This window comes from Mesoplodon bidens (assembly GCF_964165515.1).
Source record: "Mesoplodon bidens genome assembly, chromosome: 10".
Lineage (NCBI taxonomy): Eukaryota > Metazoa > Chordata > Mammalia > Artiodactyla > Ziphiidae > Mesoplodon > Mesoplodon bidens.
The window spans coordinates 105,489,547-105,510,788 of NC_138172.1; the positions used below are offsets into that span (position 1 = coordinate 105,489,547).

A 21,242-nucleotide genomic window follows, 5' to 3' on the forward strand; every position below is an offset into this window, starting at 1 on the left:
TGGCACCAATACTGATGAAATGGGAACCAGAGGGAGGAAAAAGGCAAAAAACATATACACTAAATATTCACAATACCAAGTGACACATCGATTAGTGTGACATGATGTCACACTAATGTGACACAATGTAGGAAAAAATTAGGAAAATACAGGAAAGAAGTAAGAGTTAGGTGGGATTTGCCAAGGAGCGCTTTTTGGATGAAGTTTTTGTTTTTGTTAGGCTTTCAAAGAAGCGGTAGTCATCACTTGACTGAAAAGAAAGTTTAGAAAGTATTCCAGAGGCTCTTCTTGAACAAAAGGTTAAAGCTTTCTAAGTCCGTATTCTCAAAAGTTCTAATAATTTTCAGTTTTCTGTTTCAACAAGCATAGTAACCACCAAGAGTCAGGTTTTTGCCTTTCTTTGGGTCTGAAACTAAAGATTACACTTAAAACGATACGTAGGCCAGTACTTGAGAAGCAGGGCCGAGGCTCTGATTTCAGGACTCGTGAAGGGATCACACTCTCGCTTGTTTCAAGGACAATTTCTAAAGTTCACTGTTCTTTTCTTTCTGAAACATCGTAAGTAAGAGTCTTCTGAAGAACCTAGCTGACGTTCTACTTTTCAAAGGAAAGGCCAAGCCCTTCAGAGCTGTCTTCTCTCTCCCAGGCAGCTAATGGAGACCAGTTACAGAAAATAACTCCTTTCTGCCTATTTACAACCTAAGAGGAAACGTCAGTAGGAGAAGCAGGGGCTCACTAAGGGGCCAGAGTCGGGAAATCCAGGCAGAAACGACATAATCAGAAACCTTGGTTTCTCATTTATCCCATTCAGTGCCAGCAGCAACTTGGGTGTGCATGGGAGGACCCCTGAAGAGACTGCATTTTTCCTTTGACCAGCACGTTTGGGGGTTGTACCGCACGGCTTGAGGAAATACGCTGAAGACCCCACGAAGAGCTAGTTTCACCACCTTCCCAAAAAGCTCTGAGCCCAGAAAAGAAACATAAAATTAAAGAGAATTAAATGTGGCGACTTCCCTGGTGGCGCGGTGGTTAAGAATCCGCCTGCCAATGCAGGGGACATGGGTTCGAGCCCTGTTCTGGGAAGATCCCATATGCCGCAGAGCAACTAAGCCCGTGCGCCACAACTGCTGAGCCCCCGCACCCTAGAGCCTGTGCGCCACAACTACTGAGCTCATGTGCTGCAACTACTGAGCCCGTGTGCTGCAACCACTGAAGCCCGTGCACCTAGAGCCTGTTCTCCGCAACAAGAGAAGCCACTGTAGTGAGAAGCCCGTGCACGGCAACAAAGAGTAGCCCCTGCTCACCACAACTAGAGAAAGCCTGTGCAAAGCAATGAAGACCCAACGCAGCCAAAAATAATAAATAAATAAATAAATAAATAAATAGGACTGGAAATACAGTGTTGAAAAAAGAAGAAGTAAATTTGAACTGTCTCACACCTGATCAGAAGCAGGACCACAGCTTATATACTAATTTTTAAAAAGTCTCTCTCACTTGAGACAATCACTCTCTCCACTTTTTTGGCGTGGTAAAATATACATAACATAGAATTAACCAGTTTAAGTATACAGCTCACAGGCATTAAATGTATTCACATTCACATCCCTGCCACCCATCTTCAGAACCTTTTCATCTTCCCAAATGGAAACTCGGTCCCCATTAAACAATAGCTCCCACACCTCCCAGCCCCTGGGAGCTTTCTACTTTCTGTCTCTATGAATTTGACAACTTCTGCACTTTTATATAAACCTAAAGGTAGGTAAACTCTGCAAAAATTAGTCTGGCCACACTCTTAAAGGTCACATACCCAACAGATGGCAACTGCTGACTTGAAATTGCTTTTGGACAAACATACCAGGTTTGACAGCCTCACTGTCTGTTTCCAGGGCCCCTCCTGGCAGAGTCTCAGGGCAGAGATGCCCAAATCGTTCATGTACGTGGAAGCCAAGCCCAGTTCCTGGCACATACATTTTGATTAGTATTTTTCCTCGATCTAAGAATTTTCACCCAGTCAATAACATTTTAAAGGGAAAAAGTACAGTACAAAATTACATCCATAAAGAGATTACATCTGGAAAACCCGATGTACGTCTGTGGACTAAGAACTGGAAATCAGCATAAAACACCAAACAGGGTAGGTCCAGAGGGTGAGGTTCCCGCCATCTCTCTTTCTGGTTGTTTATACCGCAGCAAAAATCTCAAAGAAACTGCTGTAGAAAATCACCCCAGAAGTTAAATGCGGCCCTTTAGTTGTGCCATATAATACACGTTTTAAATCCAGGTTCTAAACCGAAGATGCATTTTCTTAACGTCCCCATTTGCCACTGATTCTTCCTGCATCAGCTAAATTTAGGAAACACCACCACAAATAACAACTTCCAAGAACTCTGTGGTGTTTGGTGGGGAGGGGAGGGGTGGGAAGGTCAGAGTGGAGAGACAAGATTTAGCCCTCAGTTTGATTTTGTGAGAAAAAATGCAAATGAGAACCCTCCAGCACCTGCTGGCTTCTTTCAGGTTAGTCAAAAAACGACATACATTTGACTCGTCAGGTCAACAGGTGGAGAACCCAAAGGCTTATTTTTGCTCTAACTCCTTTTGCTAACACGGGCACAGTCCGCTGGAGTCCCTCAGGCTGCGAGGGCGGGCGATGGGGAGGTCACGCCAGCCTAACCACCCAACCCTCTTCTGCGATCTGGGTTCTCTCTGAGGACCTGCTGGTGCGCGCGACATGACTCGGGAAAACAGGGCAGTTTCGGCAAAATCTCTCCAAATCGAGCAATTCTACGGTGTAACCTAACGGGCGTTAATGCTACACGACCATGTTGAAAGTAACCGTGAATGAAACACTCCTCAGGAGTGACCAGCAGTGGACCAAGTTTGCCTGTAAAAGACACAAAGGTGGATTTTTATCTGATCATGTGTCTCGGCTGGTGAAACACCCCGTCTGCAAAGTAAAACGACCCCCTCCCAAGCTCTGTGGCTCTGTTACGACCCCCCTTCCTCCAGCTCACCAAGCCCGGGCACCTGCTGCCTGAGTCCCCCAGGTGTCCTGCACTTTCCTGCCCACCCCTCCCCAGGCTCCTGTGGGTCCTTCTCTCCCTCAGGAGTCCTGAGGGGCACTTCCTCAGAAAGCATCCCCGTCCCAGGCTGACTCCAGCGATTTCTCTAACTGCCCCCCAGCACCCGACGGGCCGCACAGGGTGCCGGGGCCCCAGCACAAAGGACAGTAATTGATTGGAGGGTCAGTCTCTCCCTTAGACCCCAAGGGTGCCGGGGCCCCAGGAGAGAGGACGATAATTGATTTGACGGTATCTCCCTTAGACCCCAGTTTCCTTCAGTGCCTGGGTCCCATTTCATTCATCTTTCTTGCAGCACCCTAGCACCTCTGTCTCCAGAGATCATCAGTACATGGTCACTAAGTGAAGGAAGGGAGATCCACCTTTAGAATGTTAAATTCCAATGTGCCCTGAGAGTCCCGTGTCCAGGGGGGCCAGAGGTCCCTAGAGTTGTCAGGAAGCACCGCCCAGGGCAGGCAGGCAGGCAGGCCAAGCCGTCTTCAAGGGCAAAGTCTCCATCTGCAGGGTCCTATGAGCTCTAAATCTCAGCAGGATGCTGTGGCCGGTCTCACTAACAATGAAAAACTATTACTAAGGTGGAGGCTGGCCAGATGCTCAGAAATTTCCAGGAGTGCATTAAACTGGGGACTCAGTGGCCCCAAGTTTCAGACCCAAACCAGGCCCCTGGAAGCCGCTGGCTCAGTCCCTGAGGTGCAACCCCAGCTACGACGTTCCCTGCCACCTGGTCACCAAGACCAGAGGTGACAAACAGGCCCGTGTGTGTCCGGACTCAGCCCGCCTGTTCATCTGCGTGTGGCCTGCAGCTTCTCTCAGGACACGGTGGGAGGGGGCGGCGGAGTGCTGCTCGGAAACCTCAGGGTCCTAGAAACAAACGTATTCATCATCTGGCCCTTGACAGAAGGTGTGCTGAGCCCCCGTCGGACAGTGACGCTTCCTATGGAGCTCATTCGGTAAATCACACATCGCATTTCTCTTCCACACATGGGATGTGAGGAGACAGCCTTGGGATTGCCTGATCCTAAACCATCACTTGTGCTTGGCTCTCTTCCTCACTCTGAAGAGAGGCACAGAGGAATTTCTCTCCAACACAGGACTTTTTTTTTTTTTTTTTTTTTTTTTTTTTTTTTTTTGTGGTACATGGGCCTCTCACTGCTGTGGCCTCTCCCATTGCGGAGCACAGGCTCCGGACGCGCAGGCTCAGCGGCCATGGCTCACGGGCCCAGCCGCTCCGCGGCATGTGGGATCCTCCCGGACCGGGGCACGAACCCGCGTCCCCTGCATCGGCGCCACCAGGGAAGCCCCCCAACACAGGACTTTCTAAAAAAAGGAGATTTGATTCCACCTGTGAAGCACTGAGCGGTGGGAGGTGCTAACAAAGAAACAAGGCGCGTGTTGTCACCAGCACAGACCAGGCTGCAGAGGTGTCGCCCAGGGGTTTGGAGGCGCCCAGCCCCTCCTCCACAAGGAGCTCAGCATTTGCAATGTTGTCTGCGGTCCCTCTTGCAGGTCGCCAAGCAAATGAGTCCAGACTCCCTCCCTCCCAATGGGACGAGACCTCCCTGCAGGCGAGTGGCCAATGCTGCAGATTGCACTGGGGCGCAGTCCTCCGCACTTGAGGAGCTTTCTCTAAGCGGCATTCAAGGTCCCTCGGGCCTAACATCACGTCCTCCAAGTGGGGTCAGACCCCAGAAATGGTGTGTTTCGAGAATGAAGCAAACACTGACCCAGAGCAGGGCACTGCCCTGCGAGACAGCCAGTCCCGCGTGGGTGGGGTCAGGGTAAGGACACGCAGAGGTGAGATGCGGTGAAGGCCAGCGCGTGAGTCCGTGACTCCCGCTTCTCCTGGGCGTGAGGAAGGGCGCGCTCTCCAAGGCAGGTACGTGCAGACGGTCAGATTGCACTGGATCTCCCTGCCGCACGGGTCGCTGACATACCACAGTGTGGGGGTCCAACCTCCGACACTACAGGGGAGGGGCACCTTCCTTGCTCTCTACTCTAAGAGTGACTCTGCTCTGCTCAGTGTCCCAGGACTTCCTTGAAGGGCAACACTTCACCAAGCCCTCCCTCCCAGAGGGCTGCCGCTGAAAGCAAGCTGACGGGCTATTTTTATTTTGACAGCTGCATCCTCTCGCAGTGGGCACAGAGGGGAGAACAGTGTGGGGAGGCCAGAGGTCCCTCATGGGGGTGGGCAGGACGTCAAGGCAACTGGTTGAAACCACTGGTCTTGACGCCACTGCAAGTGCAGGGGTGGTGGCAGGAGAGGGTTCCAGCGGAGAAGTGGGGAAGCGTCAGGTTACAGGGACACGGGAGGGGGCGTGGGAGAAGCAAACACTTGGGAAGGTAGTTCTTTGCCATGAGTCAGGGTGTTCTACAAGGCCGTTTGAATTCAGTCCCTTTGGGTTGATCTGGGGATCTGGGAGTGTCTTCCACTTGGATTCCGTGGGGCTGGTCTGGTTACACAGGTAAGTTCAGGTTGGACCAGCTCCACCGTCGCTAGGCCCTGATGACTCTGAAGGCCGGTACAGTCGGCAATGACCTCTGAACTACTCTGGTTAGGAACAGTTTCCAGGACTGGAAGGCTCAAGCCGAAGTCCAGGCTCCACTCTGTCATCTGAGATGCCTCAGGTGATCACACAAGTCAGGGCAGCGTCCCTCTGCAGCCACTGGGACAATGCAGGGTGGCCTCTCCTTGCTCTGGCTCTGGCTCTGGCTCTGGCAGTAGTTCTACGGGTGATCTTCCTTTAGTTGGGACAAAGTCTGGGAAGCAACCAAGCCTGTCCACAGCTGGCCCTCAGGAAGAGGAGGATCCCACTCAGAATCCAGATGCACCCGTGTCCTCTCCGTCAGCCAGCCTCCACCCTCAACGCGGATTCAGTGATTTTCCCTTAGAAGAGAGCAGGGCCGCCTGCAGACGCCCAGCTCAGTCACGGACGCTGGAACCACAGCTGTGCTCCTCGTGGTGACAACTGAGAGGAGAGAAACAATTTCTCACTCCAGGCCCGGGGCCTCCGCCAGTCCTGCCCCGGCACACACGCAAATGTCCCGCGACATCCCAGGAGTCAGAGCACAGAGAGGGGAAGGCAGGACCTCAGCCGCAGCGAGGCGATGGCACCAGCCGGTACTGTTGCTTCACACCCAGCTTCTGGAGTCAGGTTGGGCCACTTCCCTTGCAGGTGTGGCAGGCACAGGGCCCACTGGCAGTGCCCACCTGGTAAGGAATTATAGGAGCACCTGAAAATGGCAAAGCTGCTTAGGGTTTTATAAGGTGCCCACAAGGATTCTACTTTGTCTTATAAGACGATTACTATGCCACCTTTCTTCTGGTTCACGCTTGCTGGAGACCCATCTCCCGTCCTCTGGTTTCGGACCTTGTGGTGCGACGCTGTGGAGGTGACTCCTCTACGTCCCGGTGTCTGTCCCAGTTCCGCCCTCACGATGTCTGTCCAGGATTTCCATAAAAGCTTCCCAGCAGTTTCTTTGGTATCTGTCTCCCTCACTCCATCCCACCCGCTAGGCAACATCTTGGAAAAGAAATGTGAATGAGTCACCTGACTTTGTTCATAAACCTTTGCTGAGTCTCTGCTTCACACAAGACGAAGCTCAGACTCCTCGGCTCGACGAATAAGACCTTTCCTCATCTTCCCCGCGCCTCCTCCTCCAGCCTGGCTCTGGCGTTCCTGCCCTGCTGAGCCCTGTGCTCTGCACACCTGGTGCCCTGCACACACGCCCTCACCCAGAATCCTTCCCCCGCTCCAACTGCCCCTCCTCACCACCGCTACCCAGCAGACCCTCCTATCCTGGAGGGTCACTCCACACTGCCAGCTCTGTGGCGAGGCCTGGCTGACCCAGCGGGGATGGTGCCCCAGGCCCCTCAGCTCTGTCGTGCACTCGCAGCTCGTGCCTGTCTCTTCCTAGTGCTGGGCCACAGGTACTTCTCTTTGCATTTTATCCCCAATCCCTGCTACAAGGTAGGTGCTCAATTAACACTTGCTGAATCTGAAGGAATAACTCCCAATTTAGCCAAAAGGAGAACTGAAGATGGCACCACCCTCACCCCACCACGCTGACCACCCTCTCACTCTGTAACCAGACGACATCCACACGTGTCCTTATTTCCCCCTTCCTGACCAGCCCGGAAGGGCTGGTCCTACTTGAGACACACCTCCCCACTGAAGCGGACACACCAGTCCTGCAAGGCTGCCTCAACGCTCCTCTTCACAAAGTCTTCCCCAACCCCCAGTCCATGGGCATAAGGACGTTGTATAAACAGACCAACTACCATCCAGCACTTACGGGCAATCCTGCTGCAGTGTGCCAGTGCACACTGCCATTCCAGCCGGAGCAGAGGGGAGAGACCACGTGTCACACGCTTCTCCTGAGACCTTGGTTTGGAAAGCCTGGCAGATCCTGCCACTAGCATATTCCCCGTTGAGGACTCTGGGAAGGGTCTGAGCTAGGAGAGCCCCCTCCAGAAGCAGCGCTTGGTGCCCATGCTCAGGACGAGATCGCACAGGGGCGTCTGCAGAAGAGAGAGGAGACGGAAGCTCAGCAGGAGATGCTCAAGAAACTGGGACTTGACTGAGGGAAACGTCCAGGAAGAAGAGTGTTTTGCAAAAGTCTTCAGTTACGTGGTGGAGGCTGGGCAGTAAGTGTGAGAACTAGAGAGAGTGCCCACAGCTGAAGTGCCAGGAGCTCCAGGGAGCCGGGCCAAGGGAAGTTAACACACCTCTTTCACTTAGAGACAAGAAGCCCTGCTTTCCCGCCTGGAACCAACGCAGGCCTCGGCAATTTCAGCCCCTCTGGCTCATCTGCGCTGGAATTCTGGCTTCAGAATTCCACTTGTCACAGAAGGCCAGCAGCCAGGGGAGCTGCCTTCTTCGCGCTTGACGGCCCACACACGGGGAACTCAGACACAGCTGGATTTGAGAAAGAGCGATTACTAGACAGTTTTCGATATCTACCATAATCATTTCTATTTGAGTCATTTCTATTTAAGTCTGGGGTTGGCTTCAAAGAAATTTACCTCAACACATGAAAGCTGCAAACTTTTGGCACAGGAGGTGCCACCGATACTCAAACACTTTACCGGAGAGATGGAAACAACTGTCAACCTGAGAACGATCCCAGGTCGAACAATGATTTGCTTTCAAAGGCCCTGGACCTCATCAGCAATTATGATAGTGTGGTGGTTTCTGTAATGCCAGTAAAGTAACAGAACTCATCCACACCGACCAATCCGACCAGGAAACCCTGCCCAGTGCTTCAAGGTGTATCACTAGGGGATCTGTGACTCCTAAAAAGGACATAAACTCATTTAACTGAAACATTCAAGTAGAAGTACAACATAACCGATATTGAAAATAAAATGTGTATAGTTGAAAGGTGTGTCATGGGCTTTCTTCTCCCTTTGAAGATTAAGGTGACTACAAGAGATGCTTTGCATCCACTGACCGAGGAGGAGGACAAGCATGCAGTGTGTCTGAGGTCACACATTCACACGTGAATCCATGGGAAACATTGTTACCAAACATCACACATTCACACGTGAATCCATGGGAAACGTTGTTAACAAACATCACACAGTCACACGTGAGCCCATGGGAAACATTGTTACCAAACACAGAACCCATTCCAGCCAAGCCTGCACATCCAAATGCAATCTACCTGTCACTACTCCAGACACCAGGTGTGGCCACCTGCTTACCTTCCTTCCCTACCTCTCTTGCTTCAAAATGATACTATGAAGATACTCCCATTGTAGAAAATAAATAGAGAAAAAAGTGAAACTCATCCTTTCCACCCTCTTCTCCTATCGTACTGCTCTTTACCATTCCTAGGAGTCTGATGTGGTCCTTTCAAACTCTTATCTGTACATTTACACGCTTATTTATGTACATACAGGAATACATGATTGATATGCAATTTTATACAAATGGGATCATATTGTGTATATTATTCTACAACTTGCTTCTTTTGCTCAGCAATTAACCTTTTCCTGTGCACACATGTAAGCCTTCCTCTTCTTTGTGAACTGCTGCAGAGTGTTTCTTTTACATGGATGTATCACAGCTGACAGGTACCCTTCTGCTGAATATGTGGGTTGGCTCCAATTTTTTGCATTACAAACAGAGCTGCAGTGAACCTCCCTGCCTATACCTGTGTGTACAGGACAAGGCATGTGGCTTTCAGCAATTCTCTTCCTCGTGCCAGGGCAGATGTGGCCAATAGCCCCTGTGACTTCAAGGTCATGGACAGGAGGGGCCTCAGAGTCCTAAGAGCTGAGCTGACACGGTCACCAGGTAGGCAGAAAGCCAGAGCTGGGTCTGCCTACGAAGCCTCCAGAGGAGGACAAGGTAACCAAGGTCTCCCTAATGCATCAGAACACGGCCCCAGTGCCCGGAAGGTCCTCCCAGCCTTTCATGATCCGGCCACAAGCCCCCGAGATCCGAGAGGATGTCTCAGCCAGCCCTCCCGACCTCGGGCTGCCTTGGCTGCGGCCAGTCTTCTTTTAATTGGTCGTCCACCGTCCGTGTCTTAGACTGTGCTTTCCTTGTAGGACCAGGCTTCCAACGCAGACCAAAGGTAGATGAAGCACCGCTGAGAGGTCAGCCAGAGAGTCACAGAAGAGTCACGTGGTTGCAGGAACTTAGCAAGAGGGAATTCTGAACTGGAGGCCACTCCAGCTGTGTATGGCAGAACATCGGCACCTGCCCAGGCTTCCTGACAGTGGGGGGAGGGCAGTGAGGCTGCGCTGCGTTAACAGACCTCTGGCCTCACAGATCACTGGTGGTCAATATACCATTCTTGACACTGCTCTTCTTTCACACCCTGAAGTCAGCCACAAATGACCGAAGACATGGCTTCTCACTTGGGAGGGGAGCTTAAATGCACTCGGCTCTGAGTTTGTCAGCAAGCATCTGCAGAACCAGATCCAGGCTGAGTGCTGGGGAGACCAGGAAGTCCAACACGGCAGAAATCCACTGTCCGCAGTGGCCTGAGACCAGCTGAGGAGCTAGACCATCAGACGGAGGTCAGACAGCCATTTGATGGCCTGCAGGGTCTGTCACAGAGCATGCACAATTCAGGGCCCAACAAAGAGTGCAAACTATAAGTATTATAGGAAAAGGGGAAGAATTCCTGAGGTTGGAGGTCACTGGGAGTATCCTTCTCAGAAAAGGAGCTGGGCCAAGGTCTGAGGGAGGGTAGGACTTGGGTGGGCAAGAGAAGGGTAGAAGAAAGAAGCGGACACAGAAGCACAGCTTCTTAAACTGCAAATGCCATTTCACACCTTGGACTGGGCTTGTTTTACATTTAGGAAGCCAGCAAACATTTTGAGGGTGAGAAACGGGGTGGGTCGCCAGACAGAAATGCAGCAGGGGAACGAGGTCCCTACAGGAGCCACTCAGGCTCTCAGCACCACTGTCCAAGCAGACTGGGCATCTCTTGGAGATACACACCTATATGTACAGACACATAAATAACAGTAAGTATCAGAACCAGGAGAAGTGGTCAACTACAAACAAAACTAGCAAAATTAACTTCTGAGTCTGGATACCTCAAGAAAATGTCTTTTGTGTTAAAGGAAATATAAAACAGAATCACCAGGAATAAATGCTGGCCTACGAAAACATCCTATTCTTGAAAACAAAAACAAAAACAAACGCTTAAATGGTTCAAAATACGAAAGTCACAACTTAAAATGGGAAGAATATCCAAGCCGAACTCAAGCTCAAAAAATCTATCTGGCATGCATGCAATGCCCTGATTTGAATATATGTATATAGACTATTTTTTTCTATTTAATCCTAAAATATAAATCATTTAAAAATTAAATTGTTTCTGTTATTAGCCCAGTGAAGGAATGAGAATACTTTTTAAAGCATTTTTATTAATAGTGAAAAATAGTTGTTTCCTGCAGGTGCTCTGGTTAAATACCCAACATGAAAAATGAAACAAACTCTGAAATTTTTACACTAGAAAGATAGACTTCTGGTTCTTTTTTCAGAGGAAGGGAGAAACCTTTCATTGCTCAATATTACTTCCTCAGCACCTACAACAACACGGGGTTTCTGATTTGAAAAAGCACTGTCTTTGTGACAGGACTTTTCACCATCCCTCAAATCTGGAGCAACCAGTAGGCACTGAAAACACGGCTCACAAATAAGGAAACACTTTCAGCAAATGCAGGCCACTGCCCCACCCAGTCCTCAATGTGGAATCGGAGGAAGGGGTTTTTCTCCCTTAGATGTTATAATTACAGATTTTGGCTTAATTCCTACTTGAAATTCATCTACATGGCAATGATTTCTCCCCTGGCTCTGCCATCTGCTAGCAGGTGACGTGAGCAGGCCGCCAGGTCTGGTTATGCTACAAAGGAACCAGGACACTGCTATCCTCCAGGCTGGGTCCCCAGGGTCCATGGGGGATGAGAAGGACCGATGTGATTCCGTGGAGTCAGGGCCCCACCAGAAGGCATATCCTGGTACTCTACTAGCCAGAACGGTACCAACCAGATTTTCTAAATCCCCAGTTGTCTCCAAAGGCCCAGCCAAAAGCCCAGCACTGCAAATGCCTCCAGACTGATGTGGTAAAGGAGGAACCTTGTTCTCTGAGTGTTTCCTGCCCTGAGCCTGATGGTCATTATTAGTAATATGTATAAAAGAGTTACCGTGTGTATTTTGTTTATTCACTGAGGGCTTCACCATGGCAGACACTGGCATTCACTTTATCTCTAGCACCTGTCCCAGGGCCCTGCATGCAGCAGGAGCTCAAGAGTAAACCATCCACTCGCTGCCTCCAAATGGAAGAATTGTCTGGACAGGGGACTCGACAGTGTGAGGAAGGCATTCACAGAAAATAAAACAAAACAAAAATACTGCTAATTACAAGTAAAGAAGAGCAAAACTCTGTGCTGGTGATGGTTTGGGGAAAGAGGTATTTTGATACGCTGCCAGTGGGGGTACAAATGGTACAACCTTTCCAAAGCTGATGTGTCAGTATCTACTAATACTGCTAAGCAAAGTCAGAGGCATCAGTCATGCTAGAAGAGGACCAAGGCAGTGAAGCATTCTGGGAAAATCTCTGGCCTGGGAGAGAAGATCCAGGTTTCCACCAAGCCATCTAAAACAGCTGTGGGATTGTGAGAGTCCCCTCATGTCTCTGAACTTCAGCTTCCTGTCCACATAGTGATGGAGTCAGGTAGGTGACCTCTAGGACCCTGTGCAGCTGGGATTTCTACGGCAAACAAAGAGCAGCAGCATAAAAATGGAGCCAGAGCTCCTCAAAATCTCAGACACTAGTTTAGAGCTGACTCAGGGGGCATGAGGCTCCTAAGGTGCTGCCAACTCTCTAAGACTCTTTATCCTGGAAGATCTAACCCTCAGATACTCTTCTGAAGAGACAGCAATTGGAGCCTTGGACCTCTTTCCCTCCACTGACCACCTCGCCACAGCGTTCAGAGGATAAGCAAACCTGATCTCATCCACCAGAGAAGCACCTACGGTGTTGTGCAGGGCAGCAAGGCTCACAGAACTCCCGCATGGATGTGACAGGACTGAAACCTTTCTATTTTAGATAGTAACTACCTCCCCGCTTCCAGCCCAGCCCAGCCCAGCCCAGCGTAGGGCTGCCCAGAGAAAGTTAGGGCCTGTTCTATAAACATGCATGGCTTCGAAGATCTCCGAAAGGTCGCGAGGTGCCAGCTCCCTCCTCTCCTATCCCTTATCCCTCCACCCTTTATCAGGGCCCTGAACCCATCTGCCCCCTCACCTCATCCCTGCCCTACTTCCATCCAAGGATCAGGGCCAGCAAAACATGGAGCTGCTGAAACGTAAAATCTATCCATTAATTCCGCACTGACTCCAAACAAGTAATTTCCCTGACTCATCTCAGGCTGGGTGAAATTATGGCTTCTGGAACTGAGTTTGAAATTTAAGAGAGACAACTGCCTTTATGCATCAGGCAGAGGGCTAAACAAAGGTCTGGAACTTCTGGGACCCTGGCGAACTTCCTCGATCCCAATCACTTAAGGCAAGCACGCCCGATCAAGTAACTTTTGATGCCTCAGTTTTCCCCACTTGTGCAATCAGAGAATCTATTGTTTTAATTTTTAAACTAAGAATATATTCATGAATTACTTGTGAAGTTAAAAATGAATAAAGTAAGAGGGGCAACGTTAAAGCATGTCATGCTATAAAACGAAGGTCTAACCCTTAATAAAATGAAATCACAGGAAAGTACTTACTATCAAGAGAGGTAATAAAAGCACCCAAAGGCTGAAACAGGAATGTTGCCAAATAAAAGCAGTCCCGTGGGGAAAAGGCAGTAGATCTGGTACCTGGAGGCTCGGACCTCTTTCCCTCCACTGACCACATCACCCCAGGGCTCAGAGGATAAGCAAACTTGATCTCATCCATCACAGCAGCACCTCCAGTGTCGGGCAGGGCAGCAAGGCTCACAGAACTCCCACGTGGAGGAAGTTCTGTGAGCCTGAAGACCTGGTATCTGCACGGAAGCCGCAGCGTGGACGGATTTCGGGGCCGTGTTCCTACCTGACAACGTGTTGTGCTGAACAGGGCAAAAGGGTGCGAGGCAGCCTAGAGGGAGAGGGTGGGGAGGACATCTATGCAATTTATTAAAATAAAGGAAACCTCAAGCCTCATCTTGTGATTTAAGAGGAAGTAAATCATGACCAGTTTACATTTAACTTATCATCTAGGCCATAGCTTGGCTATATGTTTAATATAAACTATTGTTGATATATGAAAAATGGAGTAGCTATTTTCAAGGGCAACGTTAGGCTCCAGAAACATGATGTGTTGTTGTTGTTGTTTCCAATAAAATCATGCTGCAGCACAAATTACAGCACCTTAACAAAACCCATGAGCTAAAACAACAAAGGGAAGTGCAAGCTCAAAAATCTGGAGAAAGGAACAGAGGTTTGTTCACATCCCACCGTCCTCTGTATGATGATGTCAGTAGAATCACTTATTACTCTATATCCTCATTTATTTGAAACTGACTGAAATCTGGCAGTTCTAATGGCCAAGTAAAAGAGATAAATTTGAAATAAAAATATATTACCTACTGTTGTATAACATCAATTTAAGTGTAAACTGATTGAACTAGGATTATTTCTTTCAGAACAAGCCACACCTCCCTCTCCAATACCCAACCCTAAAATAGAAAAACATACACATCACAACCACATTCGTATTATTTTCTAAAAAGAGGTAGTTTGGGCTCTGTCAAGGCTAATAAACAGAAATATATTTTGCTCCCAGCCAACAGCTCAAACCGTCCATTAGGGTAAAATTGAAGATGCTTTTGGAATTAGTGTAAAGGCAGACACACCCTGTTTACTTTAAAACCTAAAACACAACAACAGCTTCTGCACTGGCAGCCTGCAGAGAGAAGCCCCGGAAAATCTGCAGGGACAATTTATCCTCTATTGCCTTTTTTTCCTAGTAAATAATTGAGCTTAAATGGAAAAAATCAGGAAATGAGCAGCCTGAATTCTTCTGGATTCTAAAATGGGAGATAATCTTGAAAGGAATTAAAATAGGTTTTAAATGTCCTTAAAATCCAAAGGGAAGGGCTTCCCTGGTGGCGCAGTGGTTGAGAGTCTGCCTGCCGATGCAGGGGACACGGGTTCGTGCCCCGGTCCGGGAAGATCCCGCATGCCGCAGAGTGGCTGGGCCCGTGAGCCATGGCCGCTGAGCCTCCACGTCCGGAGACTGTGCTCCGCAACGGGAGAGGCCACAACAGTGAGAGGCCCGCGTACCTCAAAAAAAAAAAAAAAAAAACCAATCTGATTAAAAAATGGGCAGAGGATCCAGACGTTTTTCCAAAGAAGACATACGAATGCCAGCACGCACATGAAAAGGTGCTGAACATCACTAATCATCAGGGAAGTGCAAAGCAAAACCACAGTGAAACCCCCTCACACCTGTCAGAATGGTTCTCAAAAAAAAAAAAAAGAAAAGAAAAGAAAATCCAAAGGGAAATGCAGCATCAGCTTGTTCTTTGGCATTTAGCCAAGAAAGCCAAGCTAGCAACGTAACAGGAGGACAATCAGAAAAAGAAGGCATCCTCCTGCCATGCCATGCCCCAGGCACAGGCACAGATACGGTCTGAGCACAAGATTAACACAGCCAGTGACAGAGGAGCGCACTGGTGCTGGAGAGAACATGGCTGCCTCGTCAGTGCCCCCTGGACCCAGGAGCACAGCGCAGACACGGGTGCAGCTCAGTTCTCTTACCTCCAATGTTGGCCTGGCGCTGTCGTGCACAGAGAGAATGTGTGTCACCTTGTTCTTGCTCAATTGCTCTGCATCTCTGGCATCTGTCATAGAAGAAAGAGGAGGATATGTTAATATTTTCTGCAAGTGAAGTACTCCTTAAGTTTAGCCGGCAAAAAAACACAAAATGACTTGCATATTTCTCTCTTAAAAATTCATAACTGACTAGACCAGAATAATCTAGACTTAGGGAATCTGGGATTATTGCTTTTAGGTATTCTGCAGATAACTAAGTTTATTTCTGATTGGCACATCTTTTGTTAAAAGTGGTCATATAAAACTTGAAATGTATTTAGATTAATAAACATTATAATCATGAGTGTTACTGTTTAAAGGAAGTCACTTCGTAGTTGACACTTGTTAAGTTGTAGACCCTTAGGTTAGTCTTTCACATAAAACATGTAATAAGAAAGATGTTTTAAATATTTTTAAACTACCTCTTAATGATTAGTAATCTAAGTTAAAATTAAATACAAAAAAGCAACTTACTATATAAGATATAGGAATCTGCCAGACTTATCAACCCTAATGTCAAACAGCAGGGAATGGCTCCAGATGCAGGTAAGACTGTGGTTTATAACATCTACATTCACTTTACGGCAAAACTAAAAATGGAACATTTTCTGGAAACTCCAAACAAAATAGTCCATAAGTTATAAGTTGGTTATTAATTATCCGCATATGAAACTAAGGAGACACCAAAATTACATTCCCTTCCAGTGATCATACCTGGAGAAGAAAGTCGTAATAAATCCCCTCAAGTTGGAACTTCTGCTAATCTACAAAACAGAGCCCAGCAAGAATCAAGGAGGTCCGCTCCCCCTCTGCCCCTGTTCTGGCCTGGGGCAAGCCTTTTATTTTAAAACGTCAGTTTTACTTTAAGACTCTCTTAATTGCCGCTACAACCCCAAGCAGCCTCCACGCCCATCACACAGAACCAGGCCCGGTAGACCCTCCACCAACTAACTACCCCAAGCCGGTACCTCAGTGAGTTTTGAATTCGGCGGGAACTGGAATTAGTTAGGGTCCCACAGGCAGGCAGACCCCACATGTCCACCAAGGTGTGGTTTTCCAGTCCCCACCAGTATGTGCATTTTAGACGAGCGGTGAAACAGGGTCAAGCTGGAGCTTTCGGCGCCCAGACAAGGCGGGGCAGCCGAGGAGGGAGAGGCCTTTGGGGTCTCCAGAGCAGCGCCAGGCACTCCAGGCCAGGCTCTTCCAGATTCTGACTCCACCCAGGACTTGAATTTTAAAGACTGTTTAAATATACGTGTTTTCCTCTTTTTAAGAAACAGTGTTATTGAGATAATTCACACACCATAAAATTCACCCTTTTAAAGCATACAATTCAATGGGTTTTAGTATATTCAGAATTGTTTAACCATCACCACAATCTAATTTTAGAGCATTTTCATCACCCCATAAATATACTTCTGTAACACAGATTAAGATGAACAACAACGAAAACGGTGGTTTGGGGATAAAATTGTTTTTGAATACAACCACCCTTGATACCACAGATGAGAAAACTGACTGTTGGTCCCCAAAGAAAACAGAAGTGACTCCTGGGGATGCTTGTGCCCCTTCTGCTCTGTGCTCCATTCTATTCTCTTGCAGCACCATCCACATGCATACGCCACCTTCGGATTACTCTTTCCCAGAGCACAGGCTCTGTCCGCCCATTTACGTGCATACGTGCTCAGCCAACACTATTGGAATGATGACATTTGTTCTTCAGGACTACAAGTTATGGGTGGACGGCCGTCTAGAGCCGTGGGCACCGTGGTAATGAGTGTGAATGCAGCTGGAAGGTCTGCCGTGGGGTCATCAGCTCGCCCACGTGCACATGCACAAGCTCTTCCTGAGCACAAAATCTTAGGAGAACTTAACTTAGTCCTTTGCTGCTCAAACCGAGGTCTGGCAAGCAGCCGCCTGGTACCACCTGTAAGCGTGATGGAAACTGTTGGCAGAAGTATTGAGTTCGGTTGGTATTTATTACAATCTTTGCCTTGTAAAAATAGTCACCCAGCAATTCTCCTTCCAAGAATTTATCCTAAAGTCTGTTGTTTTCAAAAACAAAGACATTCCCCTCTCCCCATGAAAGCGTTAATAATGATTCACTACATGACCATAAGGATGTTCGCGCGTTCTGGCACCACTCGCCTGCCTGCCACAAAGTTCTGTAGCTTTTCCGAACTACAGGGCTCACTGACTTAGGAACTCCAGGACTGTTTCCAGCATGTTCTAGCAGCAACCAGCAGCTGTCAGGTCACTGTGCTCAATTCTCTCTGAGGCCAGTTAGCTGCCCTCGGAGCCCAGGGGGAAAAGGAAATGAACATCACGCACAGAAGTCACTGAGACCGCTTTACCAATCGATGTGAACCTAACTCACAGATTTAAGCAACTACCAGAAAACAGACAGGAGTGTGTTCTTGTTTGTCTGGGGAGGGAGGCGTGGTGAGGCGGGCCCTCTCCACCAGAACAGGAGACTTGTTTCTGCACGTGTCCCGGGCCCAGTCCCTGGATGACACGCAGTCCATCTCCAGCGCGAGGGAGACCGGGCTCCCCATCACACACACTCAAATGCCTCACGACGGGTGGAGACCAGCCCCTCCCCTCCGCGTGCACTTTGCTCCGTGGGTTGCTACTCACCTTTGCATCTACAGAGCATTTTGAGACAAACGCGCTAAAAATGAAAGGTCAGTAGCAGACAGCATATCAACAAATATTCAACAAGCTGCAGAGACATGTGTAAGCAGAAAAGTCAACACAGGATAAGAATAATCTGCTAGCGATGAAACTGCCACTTGTCTTCCCCAGGTAATTAAAAAAATGGCTTTCTGAAAATTTATTAATAACTAGAAAATAAAAGTGATAAAGATGACAAACAAGTTACATGGCTGCTGAATGTGCCTTTTAGCCATCTTCTTTTGATAATAAAGCTCCAGCAAGCATGCAGAGTTAAAAAGAAGGTCAGAGGTCAAGGTGGAAGCTGCAGGGCTCCACGCCACTCTGCCAGCCATTGGCCAAGGCGTCGGGGTACAAGGACCAGAGCACAGTGGTGGCCATGTCCAGACCAGACTCTTGATGAACTGCCATCTACACCTGGACCCCATCGTGCGTGAGAGCCTAAAGGTAATCTTTAAAAAAGCGAACTCACCACTAACGGGGGCGTCCAAGTGTCCGTCCACAGGTGATGGACAAACACCGTGTGGTTCATCCACACACTGGAACATTATTCAGCCTTAAACAGGAAGGAAATTCTGACGCAGGCTACAAAAGTGAATCAACTTTGTTATGCCCAGTGAAATAAAAGGACTAATAATAAAATAATAATAAAAGTCACAAAAGGACTAATATTGCATGACTCCACTCATACGAGGTCCCCAGAGCCATCAGATTCATAGACAGAAAGGAGGGGTGTGGTTTCCAGGGGCTGGGTTGGGGGATGGGGAGTTAGTGTCCGATGGAGACAGATTCAGTTGGGAAAATGAAAGAGTCCTGTGGACGGATGGTGCAGACGGCTGCACGATGGTGTGAAGGTACTTAATGCCACTGATCTGCATGCTTAAAAAGAAGTTAAAATGGCATATTTAATGGTTTGCATATTTTACCACAATAATAAAAAAGGAGAACTCACCTTTGAAGTTGCCGATATACAGGCCAGGCAGGATCTAGGGGGAGACACAGACCAGACGCGAGTGTTACAGGCCCGCGGCTGACGGCATCTGGCACGAGGCGGGGCCCTCCCGGAGGTGGGAGTGCAGCCCAGGCCTGTGCCCACCACACCCGCCTCCCAGCACCTTCCCAGATGGACAGCACGGACAAGGCATCCTTGTCTCCGGGACTCGCAGTGCTCGCCGGCTTTCTGAGTCCAGCCCCAAACCAAGCACCGCCAGCATCCCCTCCACCCGTCCTGCCTGCCTGCCCCCCGCTTCCTCCTCTCCCACGTCTCTCTCAGCTCCAGCAGACCCGCCCTCTGCAGTCTGAGGCTTTGCACATGCTGTTCCGCAGCCAGGCAGCAGCTCTACCCCCGCTCTCCCTATCCTCCAGGCCCCAGCTCCGACTCATGCCCTGGGGAGGCCTGTCCTGAGCCCTGCGTCTGGGGTGACCCCTGCTTCAGCGCCCACTGTCTTCCCCTTGCAGTGATGCGGAGGTCTGTCCCCTCTGCTGGGCTGCACACCCAGCTCCCGGCCCAGGGCTTGGCCCGTGATTACCGTTCAGTGAAGAGCTGCTAAATGAGTGAAAAAATTGTCTAAACGTTCACGTTAGTAAGAACACACATTTGCTGCAAAACATCTACTTCTAAGGCAGTCGTTCTCAAGCCCGACTATCCACCAGAATCAGCGGAACCTATTAAAACTTCAGATTTCTGGGATGCCCCCAGCCCCAGGCTCCGCACAGAATGACTCAGTAGACCTGAGATGGGAATGGGTGACTGTAATTCTCACCCTAAAGCACCCCCCACTTTACAAAACACGAAGCTAATTCCTGTCCTGCCAGTACTCTGTATGGAACCTCTGAAATCCAAATATGGACACTGCTTTGGAAGCTACACCACCTATATGATTTCCAAGTGCATACGGCACACTGGCCGTGGTGACACTTCACTGCAACCCCTGGTGCCTTGGTGACACCCTCATCAGCACCACTGCTACACACACCTCTCAGCCCCATCTGCTTCACACTCCCTATTGTTTTTCCCACTTCCACTAAGAAAGCTGAAAGCAGCAGGTAGTAACGCGTGCTTCACGTGCTTGGATTCCTTCAAGCATCTTCCTGACAACCAGCTGCCTGCTAAAAAGTCACTGTGGGGATCTACTGGGACACAGCAGTACTGGGTCCAGGGTCAGCGTCTGTCATGGGGGACCAAAGAACTAATCGACCAAAACAGGACACTTGTGAGAGTGAAAAGAGGCACTATTAATAATCTAGGACAAAAGGCAAAATCCAGAAGTGACATCGTCGTCATGGAGACATGTGGTCACTCTGGCTGACTCAACACCCTGGGAGGCAAAACTGGCTTGGAGAGTGCCCCAGGGGACTGAGAAAGTCACAGCACTGAGGCGGGCAGGGTTAGCCCTGGAACCAGGAAATGTAAAACTGCCAAGGAACTAAAACACTTGACAGGTCTTTCTTGAAACATAATCAGTCTTTGGGATTCTCCTGGGAGGAAGGGTGGAGTAAATAGTTCACCATTCCTGTTTTAAAACAACGTTGTAAGCACAATGCAAGTTCACCTGGGAGACGCCTCGAACTGACGCTCTGGCAGCTCTTGCCTGCACAGAGCTTCTTCACGTGTCATCTGCGGGTTTCCAGGGTCTCTCCTATCTTTATTAGATACTCAAGGGCAAAATCATCACCCAGCTCCTTTGGCTGATGGGGACACAGACTTCCTCCCTGACCGAACTTCGAGTCTTCTCCACCTGGCTGGTCCTTGGCCAGATTTAGCCAAGAACCCTGCTGAGCCAGTTGTCAAGCGCCCACCCGCTCTTGGTATCGGTCAAGCCCCCCTTCCTCCACCCTTGGCTACTGATCAAGCTCCATCAGTGATTTCCACCCACTCCCTCACCTGCCCCGGCGGCACTGGGGGTGGAGCTCCATCGCCCACTTGTCATGGTCTTGAACAGAATCTTCCTCGCCATTTCCAATGTGTCAAAGTTATTTTTCTTTCCTAACACTGACCACAGAAGTCTCCCAATTCATACAGCTGACAGTTACAATGGACCACAACACAGTCATGGAGCACGTTTGCTTCCCCAAAGTCGCAGAATGTATTACAGTGGCTGAATGGTTTCCTGAGTTCCTGTCACACACGGGTACCCTCTGGGCACTCGGGATACAGTGTGACCAAGAGACATGGCCCT

General features: G+C 49.1%; 1 protein-coding gene across 3 annotated transcripts in view; it reads right to left on the reverse strand.

Moving 5' to 3' along the window:
* The window catches only part of DUSP22 (dual specificity phosphatase 22), a 64,460-nt gene that overhangs the window by 33,652 nt on the left and 9,566 nt on the right, over nt 1-21,242 (reverse strand). For all 3 annotated transcript variants that reach the window (XM_081246635.1, XM_081246634.1, XM_081246633.1), the window contains exons 2-3: nt 19,016-19,049; nt 15,337-15,419 (exon numbers count right to left, since the gene is read on the reverse strand). In XM_081246635.1, the coding sequence (XP_081102761.1) occupies nt 15,337-15,419; nt 19,016-19,049 (117 nt within the window). The remainder of the gene's footprint in view (nt 1-15,336; nt 15,420-19,015; nt 19,050-21,242) is intronic.